Consider the following 21,481-nt stretch of genomic DNA (forward strand, 5'->3'; position numbering starts at 1 on the left):
TTAAAGACTAATCCATACACAGCCATCATTAACACACAGACGATACAAAATAAATATTCACCATCACTTTGTTCTTCATCAACAAATAAATACCAAATATGTGTAGCTCAATATTCCCTGTGTATTGCAATGTACTCAAAATAGTTTGTGAAAATAAAAAGGGAAATAATATAAACCGAAGCACCAAAAAAAAAAAAGAAATCTTTAGAAAATGATTAAAAAACTTTCAGTTACAAAATATTTGCACTTAAAAAGATCCCAGTATTTTAAATAAATAATAAGATATATAAAACAATTCATAGTTGATATCTTAAAATATTTCCTCTTTGTTCAACAATGCAGAGGAAATGATTCCCTTCTCTTGATTAACATTTAAAATCTTCTCAGGTAGCATTTTGAAATACAAAATAATAAATATATAATTAATAATAAATAGGCATACATAAAAATAATACAGCAGACATGAATGAATAAGTTATTAAACCAACATTTGCAAAGGATTTAAATAGTTACACAGCAATAGTAAGAATGAATCTACAAACTAGTCCTGGAGGTGCAACATCACTATGCTCATATAGAATACTATCAACATTATTAAGTGGAGATGGGATATGTTCACTAACTAAGAGTCTGTCTGCTCAGGCTGTATACTGCACTCCTGACTTTGTTCTGCGCTCCTGCCGCTCTGGTATACCTTGAGATGCCCTTGCTTACAGTAACAGATTCATTCCAGTGTGCTACCACCACGCTTTACACCCTAATCTGTTCACACTCATACCATCATAAAGCAACATGCAAACAGCAAACTAATGCAAAGAACAGATGACAAAGTTCCAAATGAGAAGAATTAATTACATACAGTATTTAAAGGGTTTGGAAAGAAAAATGGGTGTAGTCACTGTGATGTCCTCCTGTCCATCACACCTCGATGCCCTTCACCGCCTGGTTGATGGACTCCAGCAGAGCTCGGTTCTCAGGGTTCTGGTAGCAGTCTTTATTGGTAAACATGTGGGTCAGGGTGTCCACATAGCTGTCAAAGTTCTGCTCTGACAGCGGCTCCTGCTGAACACACAAGTTCAGAAGTTAGAAAGTTTGAGTCTTTTAAGAGTAAGCATTTGAGTGGTAAACTTCTATGTATTACTGACTCGGAGAATACAAAAATCACAATCATCAGTGGAGCACATAATGTGCAGTTGGACATTTCCACCTCAACATGAAGCTGAAGGCGGTGTATCTCTGAGATGAGAATATAGCTGCCTGAAGACCTCCTCTGGGAAAGAAGGTTACATGATAAAGGACAGCATGTCGTCATTCCCAGGGCTCGGTCACACCCCTCGTCTGATAGGACACACAAGACCTCCTTTAACGTCTGTATGAGACCTCAGAGCGTTCAAATGACTACACTGTAATCCCATCTGCATCATTATTGGACAAAGAAACGCACCCACAGGTGTCTGGGTGAGTTTATGGGTCAAACAAATGAGACCAGATCATGATCCACTCTCATTTTCCAATTATAAACTGAGATTTTGAGGAGAAGGGTTTATCTACATGCGTTACTTTAGTGCTTTCCATTCATTATGATTCAGTTTTAACCTGTGTTTGCAGAGCTCTGGTTCTAAGCTTACATAGTTTGGCTCGCTAGCAGTTACTGGGAACGTTGGTAGGCCTTCACTGATGATGCCAATGGAAAGAGGCCGTTGTTTGTTTGCTCAGTTACAACACATGCCCACATAGTCACTCTCCAAAAGGGGCCTGGATGTGCTTCTTTTGAAAAGTCTTCCCAAAGACCCCATCAGTCCCCAGCCACACGAGCATGTGCGTCACTCTCTATGCTCGTTGCTCGTTACACTAAGCGGTTCCGGTCAGCCCTGTCCCACTCCTCATGGAGAAGATCATTGGTATGCAGGTCACATGTAAACTTCAAGTCATGACACCAACATCCCAGGTCAAGACAGGAATGTCTCTCCCTCTCTCTCGTTTGATTGAAAGGTTGCTGTAGGAACAAAACACCAGCTCATCAATACCAGACAGCTGATAGACCTGCCGGCTGTTTATTGGATTAGCAAAACATTTCCTGAGGGTGATCTACATTCTCATATAGACCCTGTTAGCTGGTCAAGGGCTCACTGGTTTCATCTAGTAGAGTTATAGAGCAATGAGTTCAGTCCTGCCACTGGTTTCCTGCTATTGCACTGATTGACAGTTGGTGGTAGCAATGCGCCTCCAAAGGCAGTAAAGAAGAAGACCACGAGATAGTAAAATACGCTTGAAAAAGACTACGCTCAACATCCAAACCCCCTACATTCTCTGCCTACCTACTTCCACTCAGTTTGCACGTTTGAGTGAAGGGTCCTCTGTATTAAGCGCTTTCCCAAATCAATTAGCGGGAAGTGGAAGTGTGTTATAAAAACCCTCCAACAGGGAGTCCACATCAACAGCTGCTCTCGGTGTGTTCAGACTACCCACACACACACACACTCAACCTGCTCAAACTCAAACTCAAACACGTGGTATTTTGTCACACAGATGTTAACAACTTTAAGGTTACATTGTATTTAGGTGTTCATTTGATTGCTTACTGTTGTATATTATATATATATTTTTGTTCTTTTACTACAATCAGCAGTGATAGTCCCATAGCTTATATCCTCAACTGAGCAACATTGACACAACATTTACAACAACAAGGTAATAAGGTAATTTAGTGCAATAATTGAACTGTTTGTTATTCAGTTTCACTCTAAACTACTTTGGTTTACATTAAGACTGTTTTTTTATACTGTTCATTTAAACTACATTTATTCTATTATTGCATTTTTACACACTGAATCATAGATCTAATTTTCAGCATTATTTGTTATATGTTGTTTTATACACACTTTACATATTTCTTATTTATACTGTCGTTATACTGTAGTATAATGTACACACATACTTAGTATTATTTATATATATATATATATATATATATATATATATATATATATATATATATATATTTATAATTTCTCTATGTTATGTATTTCTATTCTAGAATGCGAGCAACTGTAACATAACACTTGGTTACATTGTAACCTTGGTTCCCTGAGTGACGGGACCAGGCCGCTCCAATCAATATTATCAGTGTTTGCACCTGGGCTTCATAAGTCCAATCATAGGCAACGTAGTGGTGTGTTTTATAGAAATATCCACGTCCACTGCCACAGTGGGGTCCGTCCCCATGTGGAATATGTAACTGTGTAGAGAGGTTGTGTTGATACAATAGAGAAAACAATGTCCTCTTTTAAGCAAAAAGACCGTGTGTATTCTCACCATGGCGGGCAGGCGGATGTTGGCCAGGCTGCGGATCAAGGCCTGACTCAGGCCGGATAGCTCCAGGAATAAGGCCTCATTCCTCTCCTCGATATGTTTGTTCTCCTCCTCCATGCTCTTCAGGTTCTTCTCCATTGAAGAGATCTGAAGCAGAGACAGACACACAAATCAGTCCTGAAGCAGCAACACAAAGAGCACTGACAAACTGGTAGAGAGAATTACCGGCTGCACCATATCCAGCTATACTAATTCATCAATGAAGCGGGTCAGTGAAGCAGATCAATTACAAACCAACAGCCAACAGCCTCCCATCATATGGCACATGGCAGTGTCTCCTTGATGTACTTTAACAGGTATTGGGTGTCTCATCTGCTGCTGCTGGCAGCAGTGCAGCAGTGCAGAGCAGCTGCGCTCACCTGAGTGTGCAGGTTCATCATGTCGGTCTCCATCTCTGAGTTGGACTCGCTCAGGTCATTGATCTCCTTGTTGAGCTGCTTGATGTCCTCATCGTTGTCCAGAACTGAGCGAGGGCAACAACGCACAGTTAGCAAACAGAGCATCAAGACAACCGTCACACATGTTTCATGGCAGGAATCATTTATATTATATTTGCAGGTCCCGAGCGGCGCTACATGCAGTGGCAACACGTCTATCAGAGTGGAGAGGACATGACATCTGTCTCTGAGTCTTGTGTTGTTGTCCCTGACAAACCTGAGGGACCTTTTATGTCTTCATGCATCTGTGTCTTGTTATTAATAGTAGTTCGGGGGACTTGTTGGACACACATAATAGGCAGAGTGGAACGTTCTGTCTCTTACCATCACTGGCTCTGAACTTTGCAGTGATATACTCGTCTCCGGGGAATTTGGCTCTCTTCTTGTTGGCCGTCGCTCTGGGACAACCTGACAGACTGAGAGGAGCAGCAGATCAGGATCAAGAGCTCGAACATTCTAACAAGGCGGAGATTATTCGGCTGAGTGAAACTCTCAGCTGGGTTTGGAATAATACTGTTCTGTGTGTGCTGAGACCCTCAGATATTAAGGATACCTGCGGTGTGTCAGGAAGCTGCCGTTAGCGTGGCCAGAGCCGTCGCAGCCCGGCGTCGGGCAGGTCGGACCCTCGGTCTTGAAGGCCTTCCAGGAGAAGGGAGTGCCGTTAAGGAGACCCTCCTTCTGCCGGCGGGCTGCCAGCGGACAGCCGTAGGCGCTGCGGTGTGTGGCGTACTTCCCGCTGATGTGACCCAGACTGTCACAGCCAGGAACTGGACACCTGGAGACAGGAGAGCACCGTGTGACTGTTGGGACCGTGGAGCTGTCAGGCCAGCACAAGACTGACCCATCAGTCCAAATGTGGGGTTTTAGTTTTAGAAGCAGTGTTGAAGAAAAATTCACCAGGAATGAATTAGAAGAGTTAATTAAATATCTTAAATGGAAAGTTAATACACATTTACACCCCTCAGTTAATTCCTTTTTCACGAAATCAAGAGTTATCATCAATTTCCCTGTTTGCTTTTTGTTACTTTCCACGCTTATTTGACTCCTAACATTTTCCATTTACTCAATAGTGCAAATCATTGTTTTTTCTCCCCATTTTTACAGATAGAATAATAAAATAGAACAGATAGCTGAACTAAAAAATGAAAAATAAATGTGTTCAATATACTTGACGGTAATCTGCCTTTGTTCTGAGGGTGGTAAAGCTTTCAGTAAATGTCACGACACCTGCCCGTTAGATGCACTTCTCGTGTATGAGTACCTACTTTGTCCTGATGGGGGCGTTGACTAAAAGGTCAGGGCGTCACCCAGAACACAAGGATCCCTCTTCCAGAGTGTATGAATATCCACAGTAGGTTTCAGGAAATGTGAGCAACTGTTAATCACTTAATTATTTATACCCCCATCTCCTAACAGCCGTGGCACTGTGACAGTCTAACGTGAGATACGCCTTGCTTGGTTGCAGGAGCCAATGAGCTTCGGTTGCTCACCTCAAGAGCTCAGAGTCTTCCTTGTCATCCTTGGTGGGGGTTGTTTTGACCCCGCCTTTCTTGGCTCGAGGGCATCCGGAAAGACTAGCAGGGAGGAACAGAGAGGACCAATCACATTACCCGTCTGCACAGAGCGATAGCACAGCAGACACACCGGAGGGGAGCTCCTACCTTCTATGTGAGGAATAGTTTCCTGTGATGTGTCCTGATCCGTCACAACCTGGAGTGGGACACCTGAGACACACACAGACTATCTTTCACTCCACAGGCTTACATTATCAGCAGACTGCAGGCAGAAACCAGCTTTTCTCACTAAATCATTAGGGCTCATTGTTTTGGGTTTGGATTTTTTAATATTGGACTTAATTATGATTGATTCTGACTATTTTATATTAGTGTTAAAAGGAGAGCAGGGACAGAGCTGTAGCTGCAGACTGAGTGCTCAGTGAACATGTTGGAGGTGAGAGACAGGAGAAAGCAGACATACTTTAGTTCAGCTGTGTGGGCAGCCATGAGGGTCCGAAGTGATTTATCAGCAAGAGGACAGCCTGACAGACTGGAAGATAGGTTAGAGAGAGAGCGTCAGAAAACCAGACTGATAACAGGATGTCTGAGTATGAGTGAAGGAAAGAGCCAGAACCTGAACTGGACTACAGAACCAGGACAGGACTGGGCAGCACACACACAGGGAGGACAGGAGTTATTTAATTATCTGATCTCTACAGTGGTGGAGTGGATAGGAAAAATAATGAGCGATGGACGTGTGTGTGTGTGTGTGTGTGTGTGTGTGTGTGTGTGTGTGTGTGTGTGTGTGTGTGTGTGTGTGTGTGTGTGTGTGAGTCATCTCAGTCATCCAAGCAGAATGCTATTGGGTGTAAATAAAACAATCCACTGATGATGTGTTGCTGATTTAAAAGGCCTCTTTAGTTCTAATGACAGCCTTTCTGCAGGTCAGAAGGTACTGGCTCATGTCCCTCCTCCAGCAGAACACCAGCCCTCTCCTTACAACTGAAGAGGCCATCATTTCAGTAGATTATTTTACTCTGAACACCAGTCATATCAAATAATGTGAAAATAGTTTGGCTTTTTTTAAAGGGCTTATGGGCTTAAGAGAGCAGCCTGTCATGCCAGTGCTTAAACTGTACTCGACTCACGGCCTACAAATCATGTACATGCAAAATTTGGAGGCATGAGCATGTGCAAGAATTGTGAATTTGACGGATTAATTTGTGATATGCAAGTACAAATTGATGTGCATAAATGATATCAAAACATATCTCTGCTACCTGCCAGCCTCTGTTCAGGCCATGATGTATGGAGAGAGGCTTTTACAGGCTCAAGCAGAAGTCTATGCTCTTATCCACCAGCTTTCCAACTTCCAACATATTGTACTTAACACAGCTGCACATTTGGCCTCCTTGTGGCTTGGGGTAGCAGAAAAGGGATCTATTTTGATCCCACACTTACAGTCACTATATTAGTACACTAGTATATTCATTAGAAAGTGGCCGTACTCATTCAAGCTCTGCGTCATGCTTATCTACATTTCCACAGGCTGGTAACAGATTTGTTGAGTCTTTCCAGGAAGTAAGATGAAGTACAACTTGTAATTTTGCCGATTTCTTCCAGTGTTTCCACAAACAACTGGAAAAATGCGATCAAATTTACCAGCCACTCCCCTTTTCCTTCTAAAATGATTCTGGTCAGAATCATCAAATCTGTGCAAAGCACCATAGATTTGTAAAGCAATCATACTTCGCTTATGATTTCCAAGTTAGAGTGCAGGTCTTACCTTCGGTGGGATGCGTAGTTGCCAGTGATGTGTCCACTGCCATCACAGCCTGGGGTGGGACATCTATGGCCAAGACACATACTCACACATCAGTCCATTGGCTTTGAAGAGGATGTTTATACTGACACGCCAGAGGAAAACACTATACTATACTATAGACTTGTTTTTGTTCCACAAGAATATCATTAGTCAATATTGAATATCACTGTCTCCTATACAGCTATTGAACCTGATACTGTGTTTAGGTTGTATGGGTTGGATGGTAGAGTGGGAAAGATTTGAGAGTTTACGTCACCTAACAACTTAAGTCGTCTGTACGACTATTCAAAAATATATTGTGAAAACAATGGTGCATTGTGTTCATCACATTTTGGTTTAATTATCTAGAATAATAGACTTTGTCAGAAGTCCATATTTGGACTCTCTTGACATGAATATATTAAAAAGTGGCTCATGGAATGTTACAGAGTATTTCCCCTTAATTATTACCTAGACTGTGAAGGCCCCTGTGTACAGTTTTACAATAAATCAAAACATATTTGTACATTTCTGTGTAGTCTGCACGGGGGCCTTGGTGTGGTAGGATCCCCTCGTGGGAACACTCAGACCGCTTTACAGCTAAGGCTGTCCAAAGTGGGAGGGCCGTCACACATGCTATCTGCGACTTGGAAACTGATATTTACAGTAACTCTCATGTGACATGAACATAGCATTAGGTTTAGGAGAAATATATTTGAGACATATGGTTGCTTAATTGTTTAATGGACTGATTAACAGGCGTCTCAGCCAATCACAGTCACTGTTGTGGTTGACACTTGTCCCACATGAACTGTAACCAGGCTTCAGATCCTTTGAGCACATCTCAAGGTCTGGAGGTCATTTTAAGTGGTGTTAATGTTTCTATATTCCTTTATATTGTGTTTATATTCTTCTTCTATAGGGATACAGTGGTCAGCAACCATGTTTTTAATAGTATTTTTTGATGAACTCGTAATCAATGTGCAATATCAACATTACGGTTAATATAACATTTAATGATGGCACCACATTAGAATTAAAATCTCCAACTGAATGCAATGCATAGCAACATTTTCCTTACATAATCAGGATGTTGTCATCATACATGAGAGCACTAAACTGTACAAGAAGGATGCTACCCTCAGGAAAACATTCACATCTGAGTTCAAATCATTCACCAACCAACCTTCCACCAGTGTTGTTCATCAGCTATAAACTTAACAAATGATGTGGAGAAAGAAACAATTACTAGCCCATCAGAGGCAGAGCAGGGTGGGTCTTCTTCGAATGTGGGTGGGGGGGGGAAATCTATCAAATTACTGTAAATAGGCTGTGCAACTGCCAATGGCTGTTCATTTTTCCATCAGATGATAGCGCACTTCAACATTTGCAAAACTCTGATGCACACTTACTGCTAGTGTGCCAATGGTTAAGCTACCGTGTGCCAATGGTTAAGCTACCTACTGTGTGCCAATGGTTAAGCTACCGTGTGCCAATGGTAAGCTACCTACTGTGTGCCAATGGTTAAGCTACCGTGTGCCAATGGTAAGCTACCTACTGTGTGCCAATGGTTAAGCTTCCGTGTGCCAATGGTAAGCTACCTACTGTGTGCCAATGGTTAAGCTACCGTGTGCCAATGGTTAAGCTACCTACCGTGTGCCAATGGTTAAGCTACCTAGCGTGTGCCAATGATTAAGCTACCATGTGCCAATGGCTAAACTACTGTGTGCCAATGGTTAAACTACCGTGTGCCAATGGTTAAGCTACCTACTGTGTGCCAATGGTTAAGCTACCTACTGTGTGCCAATGGTTAAGCTACCTGCTGTGTGCCAATGGTTAAGCTACCTACTGTGTGCCAATGGTTAAGCTACCTGCCGTGTGCCAATGGTTTAGCTACCTACTGTGTGCTAATGGTTAAGCTACCTGCTGTGTGCCAATGGTTAAGCTTTCTACTGTGTGTCAATGGTTAAGCTACCTGCCGTGTGCCAATGGTTAAGCTACCTACTGTGTGCCAATGGTTAAGCTACCTGCTGTGTGCCAATGGTTAAGCTACCTACTGTGTGCCAATGGTTAAGCCACCTGCCGTGTGCCAATGGTTTAGCTACCTACTGTGTGCCAATGGTTAAGCTACCTGCCGTGTGCCAATGGTTAAGCTTTCTACTGTGTGTCAATGGTTAAGCTACCTGCCGTGTGCCAATGGTTAAGCTACCTACTGTGTGCCAATGGTTAAGCTACCTACTGTGTGCCAATGGTTAAGCTACCGTGTGCCAATGGTTAAGCTACCTACTGTGTGCCAATGGTTAAGCTACCTGCCGTGTGCCAATGGTTAAGCTACCTACTGTGTGCCAATGGTTAAGCTACCTGCCGTGTGCCAATGGTTAAGCTACCTACTGTGTGCCAATGGTTAAGCTACCTACTGTGTGCCAATGGTTAAGCTAACGTGTGCCAATGGTTAAGCTACCTACTGTGTGCCAATGGTTAAGCTACCTACTGTGTGCCAATGGTTAAACTACCTACTGTGTGCCAATGGTTAAGCTACCTACTGTGTGCCAATGGTTAATGGGGGGAGGAGGAGGATATGTCACTCTTACCTGTCTTAAAAACTTGAGAGCCCTGGGTTAAGCTACCTACTGTGTGCCAATGGTTAAACTACCGTGTGCCAATGGTTAAGCTACCTACTGTGTGCCAATGGTTAAACTACCGTGTGCCAATGGTTAAGCTACTTACCGTGTGCCAATGGTTAATCTACCTACCGTGGGCCAATGGTTAAGCTACCGTGTGCCAATGGTTAAACTACTGTGTGCCAATGGTTAAACTACCTACCATGTGTCAATGGTTAAGCTACCTACCGTGTGCCAATGGTTAAGCTACCGTATGCCAATGGTTAAGCTACCGTGTGCCAATGGTGGCAAGCAATGTGCTGATTGGACGTGTGGCAAGAGTTGTGACTTACATAAGAATCTCCTTCTTGCTGTCTTTGGGCGGAAACTTGACCTTGAAGCTGCCGGTGGTGACCTCACCGGGGTACTTCCTGTCCTCCAGGTTTTCCTGGTCCTCTTCCTCACCATCAGAAGAGGTGTATGAAGGAGCTGTATATTCCACCTGGAGACAGATAAAACAACGGTAACATGGGGGAAACAAACGTTGTCATTCGCTCTACTTATATGTGTCTGTTTTTTCTTACAGTGGTGTGATTTCTGCAAGCGTGTACCTCTTCATGATCTTCTTCTTTGACTCCACTTGACTTGGTGAAGTCCAGCGGCTCCTCCCACTCTGGCTGAGTGTGGCTCTGAGACAGTGTGGCTCCGATGTGTTGAGAGGATGACGAGGAGGATGACGAAGGCTCTGGAGGTTGCACGCCCTCCTTCTTGGTCTTCTTCATGCTGAGGTCCAAGGTGCCATTCTCATCCACTTCAATGTCAGACTCCTATAGGGTTCAGGATGGCAGTCAGTGCAAATAAAGTGAGCCAAATATCCAAGAGCATGGGAGTGCCTGCACTGTTTAGCTAGTCTACATGTGTACCTTGGAGCAGGGTTCCCTGGGCTTGGTGCTGATAGTCTCTGGTCTCTCCCAGCAGCGGGTGGACAGGTTGAGGATGGCTGTTGCTGCCATGTGGGCTGCCTCTGCATCCTGACTGTAGTCATAACTACTGGAGGACGAGGCGCTCATAGAAAAGCCTCCTGACACACTGTGACTGGGAGAGGAGGCCTTAGGGAATGATTTAGCTGTGGGGGGATAGAGCAGAATGAATAAGCTGGAACCAAAACAGGAGAGCAGACCACCATATATATATACAGTTGTAGCTAAACATGGCTAACAGAGCTGCTGCTGGCAGTTACAGTAATATCAGATTTATTTTCATCCAGTGATGGGTTGTTGTGCATGGCAGCAAAGGAGTCATGCATTATGGTGTAAACAAACAGTATTGTACGGAGAAAACAAGAAACTCATATGTAAGCACAAATATAACTCATTCACGCTCTGAAATGACAACAATGTGTAAATGCCATTTGAAACATTTTTAAGGTGCAATGTTGTTGAGTGGGTAGAATCTGAAGAATATCCACGTATTTCTTTGAAAATCCAAACGCACCTGCAAAAGATCCAATGGGATCATTTTGACATCCCATGGCTTGACCACCCAATCAGTCATCTGTTGTCTTTTTAAGATGTCATGTTTTAATGTGTCTAGGATACCCTCTACCTTTATTTGTCTATTTGTTATCATTCAGTTTTCAGTTTTTTAGTTGGACATTGTGTGAAAGCCTTTTTTCATCTTGATAAAGACTGTGGACAATAAAGAGGGAAAGACAGAAAGATGTGGAGAGATACAGTTTTTCCTGCGGCCTGAGGAACAAAGCTGTGTTATCGAAATTAGATATTCAATGTATGTTCTTTTAATTTGTGCGCATAACTTCTTGATTTGAGAGCTGGCATTAAGCAGTTCGAGATCATGATTATTTAATTAAATAGAAAATATATTTTGATGGATACATCATTGTCAGATTTTTCAACTCTCAAATATTGATCACCGTATCAGCCTAAAAAACATCCAGTACTGTAATGTAACGACATCTCATTCAGCCAACTATGTGTGAAAGAAGTAATACACATCACAGACAGACCCAGTTTACAGGGCTTCTGTTCCAACCTAAAGAAAACACTGTGCTCATCGTTATGCTTCATGTTGCATGTCAAATCAAATCTCAAAGTGGATCTTACATTTGAAGGCTTTGGGTGATGTTTCAGTGCTGCTGGGTGTCTTTGGAATGAGCATTCGCTTTCCAAACACCTGGACATCAAAGCTTGCATAGTCAAAAGACACCTTGGAGTATTTCTCCAGCTCCTTGGCCAGGTTAGCCCGAGGCGTGGTGGTCACGGTGTTGGGCCGGTAGCTGCCGTACTGAGGGATCTCCAGCTGTTTCACAAAGCACATGGGCCTGGAGGAGAAGGTATCAGTTATGCATTATTGCTACGGGGACACAGACTGCATTTCGTTGATGTCACCTTATATGTATCTGTGGTTTAAAACACTGAATTGAAAAAGTAAATCACCTGAGCACTCTGTCAGAGTTGGAGGAGGGTTCGCTGGGTGCAGCTTGTAAAATAACCTGCTTGTCCTGGCTCTTGTTCAGCTTAGACGCTGCTGCGATGGGACAGCCAGACAGACTGACAAGGGGACATATCCAAGTGTTTGCATTCAATGGGACAAAACACTCATAAATAGGGAGACATTTAATATGCAGACAGGTGTTTGAATTATTAATAAGTCTTCTAAAGAGTAAGTTGTAAGTTTGTGTTAGTAGTATTAGGTGAGATTGAATGTTTTGTTAATTGTGCACTATTCATTTTTTATCATTTCCATTCTACCTACTCCAGAATTTGACTCCAAAACTACTGTTAGTCGATGATTACAAACTGAATCTCTGCCAGACCGTACACTGTTTATAACATTGATGTATTTTACATTTGCATAGATTTATGAATCCAAACTATGAGAAAAATCTTCATAATAATCTCAAAACAACTTCAACATTTTCTCATGTCCCTAATTTTTGCCTTTGGAAGACACAGAAACATCTGCTATATGTTCTCTGGCCACATTTGTTGTGCTAGCCGAGCACATGTGCACTGTGTGTGTGTGTGTGTGTGTGTGTGTGTGTGTGTGTATGTGTGTGTGTGCGTGTGCGTGTGCGTGTGCGTGTGTGTGTGTGTGTGTGCGTGTGTCCTTGTGTGCTTTATTAACCTGCGGTGTGTGTTGCGGTTACTGTTGACATGGCCTTGGCCTGTGCAGCCAGGAGTCGGACACTTCAAGACGTTCTCATGCATGGCCAGGACTACAGACACACAGCAGACACACACTCTTTAGCTCGCTGTACACGGTTTCACACACTAGCAGTAGGAAGAACAACATTTGAAAAAAAAGCAGTGGTTATAAAGGTATTAGTTCTTAGTTCTTCGAAAAAAGAAGGAAGTAGTAGTGGAAGTAGTAATACTAATGCTGGTATTAATAGCAAAAACAAGCTAGCTGTTAAATATCACAACAATATACATATAACAATGGTCTGTATGTCACATTAAACAGAGATCTAAGGACTATGGTTGAGCTGACGGACATCTGCTGTATCCCTGAAAGTGATACAAGATGCATCAGGAGCGTCACATTGGTGTCCACGGCGTTCTGAGAGGGAACATGTACTCACTCTCCGGAGGGATTCGGTCTTTGTGAGGACATCCAGATAGACTGCGATGGTGAGGGTACAGCCCAGTCACATGACCAGTCCCGTCACACCCTGGGGTTGGACACTTCACCTCCTTTTTCTCTGAATACAGGATGGTGTGATTTAGATGGCAGCAATAAGGACTAGAGTAACAAGGGTGGAGGTCTACCAGTAACTGCTAACCATAACGGCACCTTTTATGCATCATTAATAGGCTTCTGAATGCATTGTCATTGCCACTGAGGGATTTACCAAACAAGAGGCATTTATTTGGACTATTTCCTGTAGGAAAATAGCAGGTTACAATACCAAACAGTTTTTAATGGAAAATAACGTAAAAATAAGAACAATATGTATTGCATGAACACACCGAACTAGAATGGTGATCACTGTGCACATGAGCAGCAGAGAAGCAGCGTGTTCATGGGCCCAGATGATCTACCGTCAGATGTGTCCATTTTAATGTCGTTGATCCTATTTCTGCCCATTTCAACAGAGGGGTAAGGAGGAGTGACAGGGAGTGTTCATGGGAAATGAAAAGGTCAATTTATTACAACACATATGCGTCATCTAAAAGCTGCGAACATGAAGATTCATTTCACATTAAGTTATTTTAGTCATGAACTAAAAATTTAAATAAATTGTGAAAATTGTGGGCTTAGGACATTATAATGAAAGTAAATTAGGTGATGGACATTCCCATGCTCTATTATCTCTCTTAAGTTGTTGACACTATTTGTAAAAATGATCAATAATGCCTCCGAAGATATCATATAAAGACTATGAGGCCTTGAGGAACATCACAAAAAAAATCCTTGCTATGAGATTTCTGCAAAAAATTGCATTTTTCAGCTATTGGCAAGGACCTAAAGAAGCCTTTATTGTCAATATACTTACCGCCAAACATCCTCTGAATGCCCTCGCTCTCCAGATTGTGGTGGTAACATTTCGTGAGGCTGTGTTTACACCAGGTCCTTTATATCGTGATGTTAAGGTTCAAACAATGGTCTCCCCATGTGAAACGGCTACTATTTGACTAACATCATCACACATGAGTGCAAAAGAGGCTCAGCTCTTGAGTCATACACAATTTATGCAATTCCATGTCTGTCATTGTTCAAATCCCCCTTTTACTACAGGTTGAACATAACACATATATACTGCGTGCAGAACACGTCTTAGTATTTCCTTGGGGGATATCATAAAGTGGCCGTGTCTGTAAAAGGGAGACTCGTGGTTACCCGTAGAACCTATTTTCATTCACATATCGTGAGGTGAGAGGTCAAGAGGCCGCTTCACAAAAGGGTTTATCGTATTGATACTTTAGGTAGAAGAAGAAGAAGGCAAGTCAATCAAGTCAACAATTCTACGCAAAATAAATAGATTTGAGTGATGAACCCTCCCTCCTCTCTACCTCCTTCTGCTTCATGGATCGTGGCTATCTGGATCATGGACCATGCCTACTACTCATTATATTCATCATTTCTGTCATTCATTGAATGTGCTATAACTCCGTTCTGTTATTCATTCTGGTCACATGACATCTATTGCTTCTGTCCATCCGGGGAGAGGGATCCTCCTCTGTTGCTCTCCCTCAGGTTTCTTCCCCTTTTTTCCCTGTGAAAGGGTTTTTACTATCTTTATTGGGGGAGTTTTTCCTGATCCGATGTGAGGTCCCGGGATAGGTACAGATTGTAAAGCCCTCCGAGGCAAACTTGTATTTGTGATGTTGGGCTATATAAAATAAACTGAATTGAATTGAATATTTAAACCAAATGAAAGGTATTTATCAATCCACTATTCTATCCACTAAGCAGGACCATTTGAACTGTGTGTGGTGTGTGGCAGTAGTAAGAGGAAGTACCTTTGCTGTAGTGCGCAGTGCGCCGGGCCACAGCCGCCGGCTCGGAGCCCTTGCTGGAGGATCCGTATGGCTGGTAGTCCGGGGAGCTGCGGGCCTCCTGCCCCCCCTTCACCTGCTCCGCCTTCAGGGCGATGGCCTGCTCCAGCAGCCCCAGGTTCCCCCGGGTCATATCCCAGTTCTCTGAGTCGTCTGTGATTCCTGAGCCCTCTGAGACGCGATCCTGTTCATCTCCTTCATACTCATCCTCCTCTTCCTCTTCTTCCTCCTCCTCCTCGTCATCATCCTCGTCATCATCCTCCTCTGAGCGGACTTCTATAACCACTGTCGTCGGAGAGGCTTTGCTGGAGTCTCGGTCCTCCTCTTCCTCCTCCACCACCTCGTCTACTTCCTTCCCCTGCCTCTCATCCTCCTCTTCCTCTCTTTCGTCTTCATCCTCTTCGTCGTCCTCAGTCAAAGGAGTGCTGACCTTTTCTTCCCTGAGTGACATCTCAGCCTCAGACCCCTGAGTGCGTGGACTCAAAGTGTAAAGAGTCTCAATCTCTTGTTGGACCTCCCTCTCCTCTCCCTCCTCTTCCTCCTCCTCTTCCTCCTCTTCCTCCGGTTCCCCCCGCTCACTCTGGTCCTCTGTTGATTCTTTGGCCTGATGGTTGTAATCTCCACTGGAGTACTGGTGATCAGAGTTTTCCTGACTTATCATATGTCTTTCTGTTGCCTTTTCTTCTACAATATTATCTTGCCTTTCCTGCTGCTCTTCCTCTTCCTTTTCTTCCTCTGCTTCTTCTTCCTCCTCTTCTTTTGTCTCTTTAAGCTCTGTAACGGCCGTTTCTTCTTCAGGTTGCTCTGATGACTGGTCCTTTGTCACCAGCTGACCTTCGTCCTCCTGCTCCTCCTCCTCCTCCTCCTTGGTCTCTGTTTCCTCCTGCTGATGCTCATCAGTGTCTGTCACTGGCTTCACTTCCTCAGTCGTTGTCTCCGTTTCTGTTTCGTTGTCGCCAACTTCAGCCGGAGGACAAACCGCTGTTTCTGTGTCCTCTGTTGTCACCAGAGAGCATTCTGCTATGGAGTCAAAGTATAGATACATGTTATTGTCACTACAGCTTTGTCCTAGTAGTTGACCTTGTAGTTGACCTTATCTGACTTGTTTAGCATTAATGAGGTGAAGATAGTGTCGCCGGAGTCTGCTCCTCACATGCCATACGTTTCTTCCTGCCACATGCAATGCATCCAAGCCATCCTTTTCCATGTGTGTGCACTCTTTTAAAACTCAACTTAAAACGTCTTCGTATCAACGATGAACTGGAAAAAACTAGTGTGTTCTCCCCATCACTTTATTATTGCAACGGAAAGCACTCATGCCTCTAACAGTCTAACAGGGTGCTGCACACTGACTGATGATGTATCTCAGCTTTCTATAGCTTCCTTTCCTATCGCTAACCTAGTTTTTGTACAATGTTTTTTTTACCACCCCAGTAATGACGAGCAATATTTTGGTTGTTGACCCAATGATGATCTTTTTCATCTTGCACCATCATCAAATTCGTATTTGTCCAATACTTTAGTTTGAGGATTCCCATCAGACAAGCTGTGCTATTTAGTGCTAATTAGCATGTAGTCATGTTAGCATGCTAACAAGTTCAACTTGAATATCATGCTGAACATGAACTGCATCAGCATGTTAACATTAACAGGCGTTAGCATTCAAGTCCAATCCCATTGTGACAGTACAGCCTCACAATGCGAGCATGACTGTGGAGCGCTTAGTCGTCATTAATTAAGCCGGCCTGAAAATGAGATAAAAGGATGCGGCTTCTCCGCTGTCATCTGAGGTGTTAATTGGATTGGAACAACAACAACAACAACAACAACAACAACAACAACAACGTTCTGCTAAACATTTCTAATCTTTGCTATTTTTAAGGTGAGTTAATAGATTTCAATTAAATATGTATAGGTTTAGACTCACTGGAAAAGTATCTAACAGTGATGCGAATGAAACACTGTGAAAGAGCAGAGGAGGACATGTCCTTTGTTCCAGCCCTACCTGCTGTCTCTACACTAAAACTGTGCTCTAATGTTTCCCTGTAACTTTTCTTGTTTGATTTCACTCACTTTTTGTTGACTCTGGGCTGCATTTTGTTTTGTTTTTCTTCTTCTCTTTGAGATCGTTGTCGTCTTCCTCCTCTTCCTCCTCTTTCTGTCCTTCCTCCTCTTCTGCTGCATCCCTGTCTGCATTGAAGCCTTCATCTCCTGCTTCTGTGGCTGGCTGGTTCCTCCTCTTGGGAGCAGACTGGTTCTCCTCCGCTTCAGCCTCTTCCAGCTTCCTTTTCTTCACTATTGGGCATCCCAGTATGCTGAGGAGAGCATGATGTTATATACGTGAATAGTAACAGCTAACAAGCTAACATAAAACAGCACAATCACCAGCTTCCTGTTGTTATTCTGGCCAAAGTGTTATTGTGAGATGTAATGAACAGTGGAGCTTCTAGCAGGGCTCTATGACTGTTGTATGATACCATAAAATATAGCATGTTGTCAAAAATACAGCAGTTGTCTTAATCATCTCACTGAAATGAATCTGTATGTTCTACTATGACTTGCTTTTACTCCATCTGATTGCTGACTCTGTGAGCTTTGTAGGTCACAGTTAGAATAACACAACGCGCTGCCTGGCTGTGCGGAGGGTTTGATGAAATACAGTATGGTTCCTACCTTCTATGTCGAGAATATCTTCCACTGACGTGGCCTTTGCCATCACATCCAGGGGTGGGACAGCTGCTACAGACACAGCAAGACAAAACTCATACTTCATACACACAAGGCACACTTCATACATCATGGCAGTGTTCAGTGAAGCATATCATCACTCACTTTAACTCCTGCTTCATCTCTTGTCCCACGAGGTCTGACGACACTGAGAGTAAAGTAACAGGAGAGTCAATCGATGCAGAAATAAAAGTCAAATGAGAACCTGAAGCTGAAAAAGGCAGTGATGCTTTTATTTTGTGGAGGCTTTACTCGTGGCTCATCTGCACATTGTGAAATTCATCCTTGTAGATACAGAGGTCATGACTCTTTCTGTCTTCATGAGGTGAGCAGAAAACTTGCCAACTGGATTACAAACCAGCAAAGAGGACAGTTGCTCTATTCTGCCACAGACCCCCAGGGACCCAGAAAGACGACTATACATTTGCCAAAAGCACATTTGCTTGGTAGTGTTAGTCGCTAATAAGGATCTTTAGTCAATGATAATTGTATTATCTTGAGGCTATCACTTTTAGCGTGGCCACGATTCAAAATATAGTTCATTTTCTCATTAGCTTTGGCTCAACTCTTATTAGAATGTCAAAACAAGTTAATATCTCTGAACAATTAGTTTGTTGTTCACAACAGATTATAATTGCTCATTGAATCATGCACATTGCACTTGTTTTGGCACATATGTAAAAGAGTAAAGTGCAATTGTTTACAATTAGCATAATAACCATTTGCCCACGTCTTGCTGATCAAAACGGATTTGATTCTCAGTGGAATTGTCATGTTCATCAGAACTTCTTTCATCGTTAGAGCCAACACATGAAGACAGATCCATTTAATGATCAAAATCTACACATACAGGCATATGCCATACATATATATGACATGATGTTATGTTCTGTGAGGAGGTACACTTTGTTGTGTCTTTACTAAACTACCGCAGGTTTTTATTTCATCAGGTTGTTTCACTGTCTATGACTTGACATGAAAAGATGAAAGGTGAAAGTGATCCTACTGTAACAGAAAGTGTAACACATTTCTACACAAATACATGTACTGTATGCACACAACTGTGCATATCCTGTTTCTGTGTTGTACAGTAAACATATATCTGTTGAAATCAGAATCTGAGGAGCTCAGTGTGATACACACATTCAGCTCGACAATCCTCACACTCTAGAATAGAAAGCTGTCAGTGAACAAAACAGAGATGGGTAAGACTTGACTGCCACGATGAAACAAACATGTAAACTTCGTGACCAGTGCGGCTCACACAATAACAAAACTACTTTTCATTTTGGAGGCATTGGTTAACTTACCTTTTGCAGACATGCAATAGAGTTGTGAATTCCATGAAACAGTTGAGTCTTAGTTGGGTTAGAAGAATGTGTGTGTGTGTATGTGTGTGTGTGTGTGTGTGTGTGTGTGTGTGTGTGTGTGTGTGTGTGTGTGTGTGTCTATACTGACCCCGGCTTCCTTTGGAGCGGGTTCGTGTTCGTGTCTCTGCAGTGTCTTGGCTCATCTGAATGAAAGGGGGAGGCAAGGACCATTAATATTGATATATATATATATATATATATATATATATATATATATATATATATATATATATATATATATATATATATATATATATATATATAGAGAGAGAGAGAGAGAGAGAGAGAGAGAGAGATAGATATATATATATAGATAGATAGATAGATACTTTGATGCTGGTTGATTGGCTCTCCTCTGGTCCACCACTGGCTCAGTGTCTGATCTTTGAACTCATTTCCTGTTGGATGAAACACAACAAAACAACCCCTTTACTGTGAGCTGCTGATGAAAAGAGATTACTTCATTTATTAGAGGAAACATGTTTATCATAGTGGTCAGTTTACTCATTCGTACGCCGCTATAGAATATATATGATGCTGACAAACCCTGTGGAGAGTGTTTTGGTTTAATTTGATACATTTACAGGTCTAATTAAGAGTTCAGTTTGATACAAAATCACATAATTAAATATTTAATAAAATATTGAATTTGATACATTTACGGGTCTAATTAAGAGTTCAGTTTGATGCAAAATCCCATAATTAAATATTTAATAAACAATTATAAATATATATATATATATATATATATATATATATATATATATATATATATATATATATTATAGAAAGGTAATCAAACAAGAAATAGTACATGAACGAATTAAAGACACAACTTTAAGATATATCATCGCACATGACTCCATGTGAAGATTCCTCTGCGCTCTTATAGAATCTGAAGTCACGTGACGGTCCGTCTGACAGCCGCGGGGGTCGCGGGGTTCGGGGTTCAGGTGCACGGCTCGCCTGCTGCAGGCTGCGGCCCGTCAGCACTCAGCATGGCGGCCGGGTCAATGTGGATCGGCTGCGACTACATTTCGCCTGACAGAACATTTCTCACACGAACCAAAGCGCGGAGTGGAAGCAGTGTGTGGGCTGCTCTGCTTCTTGTGCAGTTACATGGAGATGGAGGCCGGGCGCAGGACCAGGACGAGGCCTCCTCCTCCCCTCAACTGGCACACTTACAAAACACAACACATACAAAGGCCACCGGCGGTCCGCGGTTTAGACTATTAAATGAAACGACTGCATCGACACCGGGCCGCCATTGTAGGGGCCGGGAATGATCCCCGACATTATAATCTGTTATAAAGGCCGACCGTCCGCGCATTCGGATCGGGCAGAAATTATTCTCCGCGAAAGGAAAGCAGGCAGAAAGCAGGCAGACATCCGCTGTGGGCTCGCCTTCATCCCGCTTCATCACGTCCTCCCTGCTCGGTGTGGGATCCACCGTGAGGCCCAAGGCCCCAGAAAATACCGACAAATAAGTGCGCTCCACGCTCTTTGTCAGAGGGACATAAAGCCTTACCTCACGCTCCCCTCCCCCTCCGCTTCCACATCTCCGGGCCGACAGATAGACTTTCTTCAGGGACTGCAGCTGCAGCGCACCGCCGGAACACTGCGGTGGGGAGATGGATCCGTGTGACAGCAGCCTTAGACTGAGCCCAGCAGCCCCGAGCTGTTCAGCACCCCGGACAGAGACAGCAGAATCTTCAGCACCATGGACAGAAACCCCCGCTGCACTGCCCCCTGCAGGAGCACCGCGGAGCTGCAGCCGGCCGCAGCGCACACAGGACCCGGCCTGGGCTGATGGAGGTGGAGATGGTGTCAATACCACACCCAGTAACCTCCAGCCAGATGAGTAGTTGCACAGAGTCACAATAATTGCACTTTAATTGCACTCACCTGGTGCAATATAAATACATTTAAGTACTTTTATATACTCTTATTCCGTCTATATATTAAATTTAAAATTAATCTTATTATCTTATCTTATCTAATCCACTACTACCGCTAGTGGCAGCAGATAAACAATAGTAGGATGTAGAGACTAAATAGCAACGGTTAGCTCAACGAACCGCCGACTGTGTACAGTATTGGCTCATCTTCACATCTCTCCAGCCAGTGACAGCACTGTTCAGTGCTGCTCTCGA

At 43.0% G+C, this 21,481-nt stretch overlaps 1 protein-coding gene across 1 annotated transcript; it reads right to left on the reverse strand.

Moving 5' to 3' along the window:
- Window positions 1-918: 918 nt before the first annotated feature.
- myt1a (myelin transcription factor 1a) lies at window positions 919-19,711 on the reverse strand (the record flags this gene model as incomplete). The annotated part of the gene is made up of 22 exons (XM_079225751.1): window positions 19,658-19,711; window positions 19,417-19,471; window positions 18,064-18,106; window positions 17,905-17,970; window positions 17,305-17,546; window positions 15,196-16,251; window positions 13,314-13,433; window positions 12,857-12,947; window positions 12,166-12,279; window positions 11,833-12,050; window positions 10,633-10,835; window positions 10,321-10,536; window positions 10,063-10,211; window positions 7,092-7,154; window positions 5,787-5,855; window positions 5,471-5,533; window positions 5,300-5,383; window positions 4,363-4,584; window positions 4,134-4,225; window positions 3,732-3,835; window positions 3,316-3,459; window positions 919-1,062 (listed from the first exon to the last, which is right to left on the reverse strand). The coding sequence occupies exons 2-22, from the start codon at window positions 19,469-19,471 to the stop codon at window positions 919-921; spliced, it is 3,558 nt and encodes a 1,185-aa protein (XP_079081877.1). The 5' UTR covers window positions 19,658-19,711.
- Window positions 19,712-21,481: the final 1,770 nt, after the last annotated feature.

The sequence above is a fragment of the Taurulus bubalis genome, assembly GCF_910589615.1.
Source record: "Taurulus bubalis genome assembly, chromosome: 11".
Lineage (NCBI taxonomy): Eukaryota > Metazoa > Chordata > Actinopteri > Perciformes > Cottidae > Taurulus > Taurulus bubalis.